Raw genomic sequence first — 1,345 nt, 5'->3', positions numbered from 1 at the left:
CCTGAGGCCGGTCGTGTGCCACACTCGGTACTCACACGAGCTGATCTGATCGCCGGCGAGATCACTCGGGAGACCGGCGGGAGCGTGGCCCCTGCAGGCGAGGCGAGGAGTTGAGGCCAAGTTCCCGGTGCGCCCCTGCGCCCTTCCAGCCCTTGGCGCCCGCAGCCGGCACAGAGTAGACCCGGGCCATCCGGAACGTAAGTGCGCCCCGACGGCCCTGCCCTCAGCCCGGGCTCCTGCCCTCTAAGCGCCCTCTTAGCTGTCCATCGGTCCTGCACAACTTCACGATGCCAGCCCCTCTGGAGACCTGCCTCTCGGACCTCGACTGCGCCAGCAGCAGCAGCACCAGCGACCTGTCCGGCTTCCTCACCGACGAGGAGGACTGTGCCAGGCTCCAACAGCCCACGTCCGCCTCGGGGCCGCCCATGACGGCCCGCAAGGGCTCACCCGGGATTCCCGGGGCGTCGGACACTCCTCGTGCGCAGGACGACGAGCAGGAGCGGCGTCGGCGCAGGGGCCGCGCGCGGGTGCGCTCCGAGGCGCTGCTGCACTCGCTGCGCAGGAGCCGACGCGTCAAGGCCAACGACCGCGAGCGCAACCGCATGCACAACTTGAACGCGGCGCTGGACGCGCTGCGCAGCGTGCTGCCCTCCTTCCCCGACGACACCAAGCTCACCAAGATCGAGACGCTGCGCTTCGCCTACAACTACATCTGGGCTTTGGCCGAGACTCTGCGCCTGGCCGACCAGGGGCTGCCCGGGGGCGGTGCCCGAGAGCGCCTCCTGCCGCCGCAGTGTGCCCCCTGCCTCCCCGGGCCCCCGAGCCCCGCCAGCGACGCGGAGTCCTGGGGCTCCGGGGCCGCCGCCTCCCCCTGCGCCGCTGCCGCCTCGCCACTCTCTGACCCCAGTAGCCCCGCCGCCTCCGAAGACTTCACCTATGGCCCTGGCGACCCCCTTTTTTCCTTCCCGGGCCTGCCCAAAGACTTGCTCCACACGACGCCCTGTTTCATCCCTTACCACTAGGGCCCCTTTTGAATACCGTTACCGTCCCCCTCCCCCAGGCGACGGACAGTAGGTAGGGGCCCAGTTGTGGCCTTGGGACCCCAGGTCCAGGCAGAGGAAGAAACGGGAGCTTTAAAGGGGTAGGGGATACCTGAGCCGCTTGTTAGGTCGCTGCACCCTCCCAGTGGCTGCCCCTTAGTCTGTTTCTCCAGCCCTCAGCCCCGGGCCCCTCCTGCCCGCCCCTAGACGGCCTTTCCTTTTGCACTTTCTGAACACCACAAAACCTCCTTTGTGGCTGGCTCAGAGCTGACCCCAGCCACCACTTCAGTGTGATTTAGAAAAGG

The 1,345-nt window shown here is 68.1% G+C and overlaps 1 protein-coding gene across 1 annotated transcript; it reads left to right on the top strand.

The window, feature by feature from the left end:
- Window positions 1-287: 287 nt before the first annotated feature.
- NEUROG1 (neurogenin 1) lies at window positions 288-1,120 on the top strand (the record flags this gene model as incomplete). The annotated part of the gene is made up of 1 exon (XM_079918221.1): window positions 288-1,120. The coding sequence occupies one exon, from the start codon at window positions 288-290 to the stop codon at window positions 1,020-1,022; it is 735 nt and encodes a 244-aa protein (XP_079774347.1). The 3' UTR covers window positions 1,023-1,120.
- Window positions 1,121-1,345: the final 225 nt, after the last annotated feature.

This window comes from Stenella coeruleoalba (genome assembly GCF_951394435.1).
Source record: "Stenella coeruleoalba genome assembly, chromosome: 3".
NCBI classification, from domain to species: Eukaryota; Metazoa; Chordata; class Mammalia; order Artiodactyla; family Delphinidae; genus Stenella; species Stenella coeruleoalba.
The sequence above is the reverse complement of the archived record's forward strand: the minus strand, read 5'-3'. Positions and strand labels throughout refer to the sequence as shown.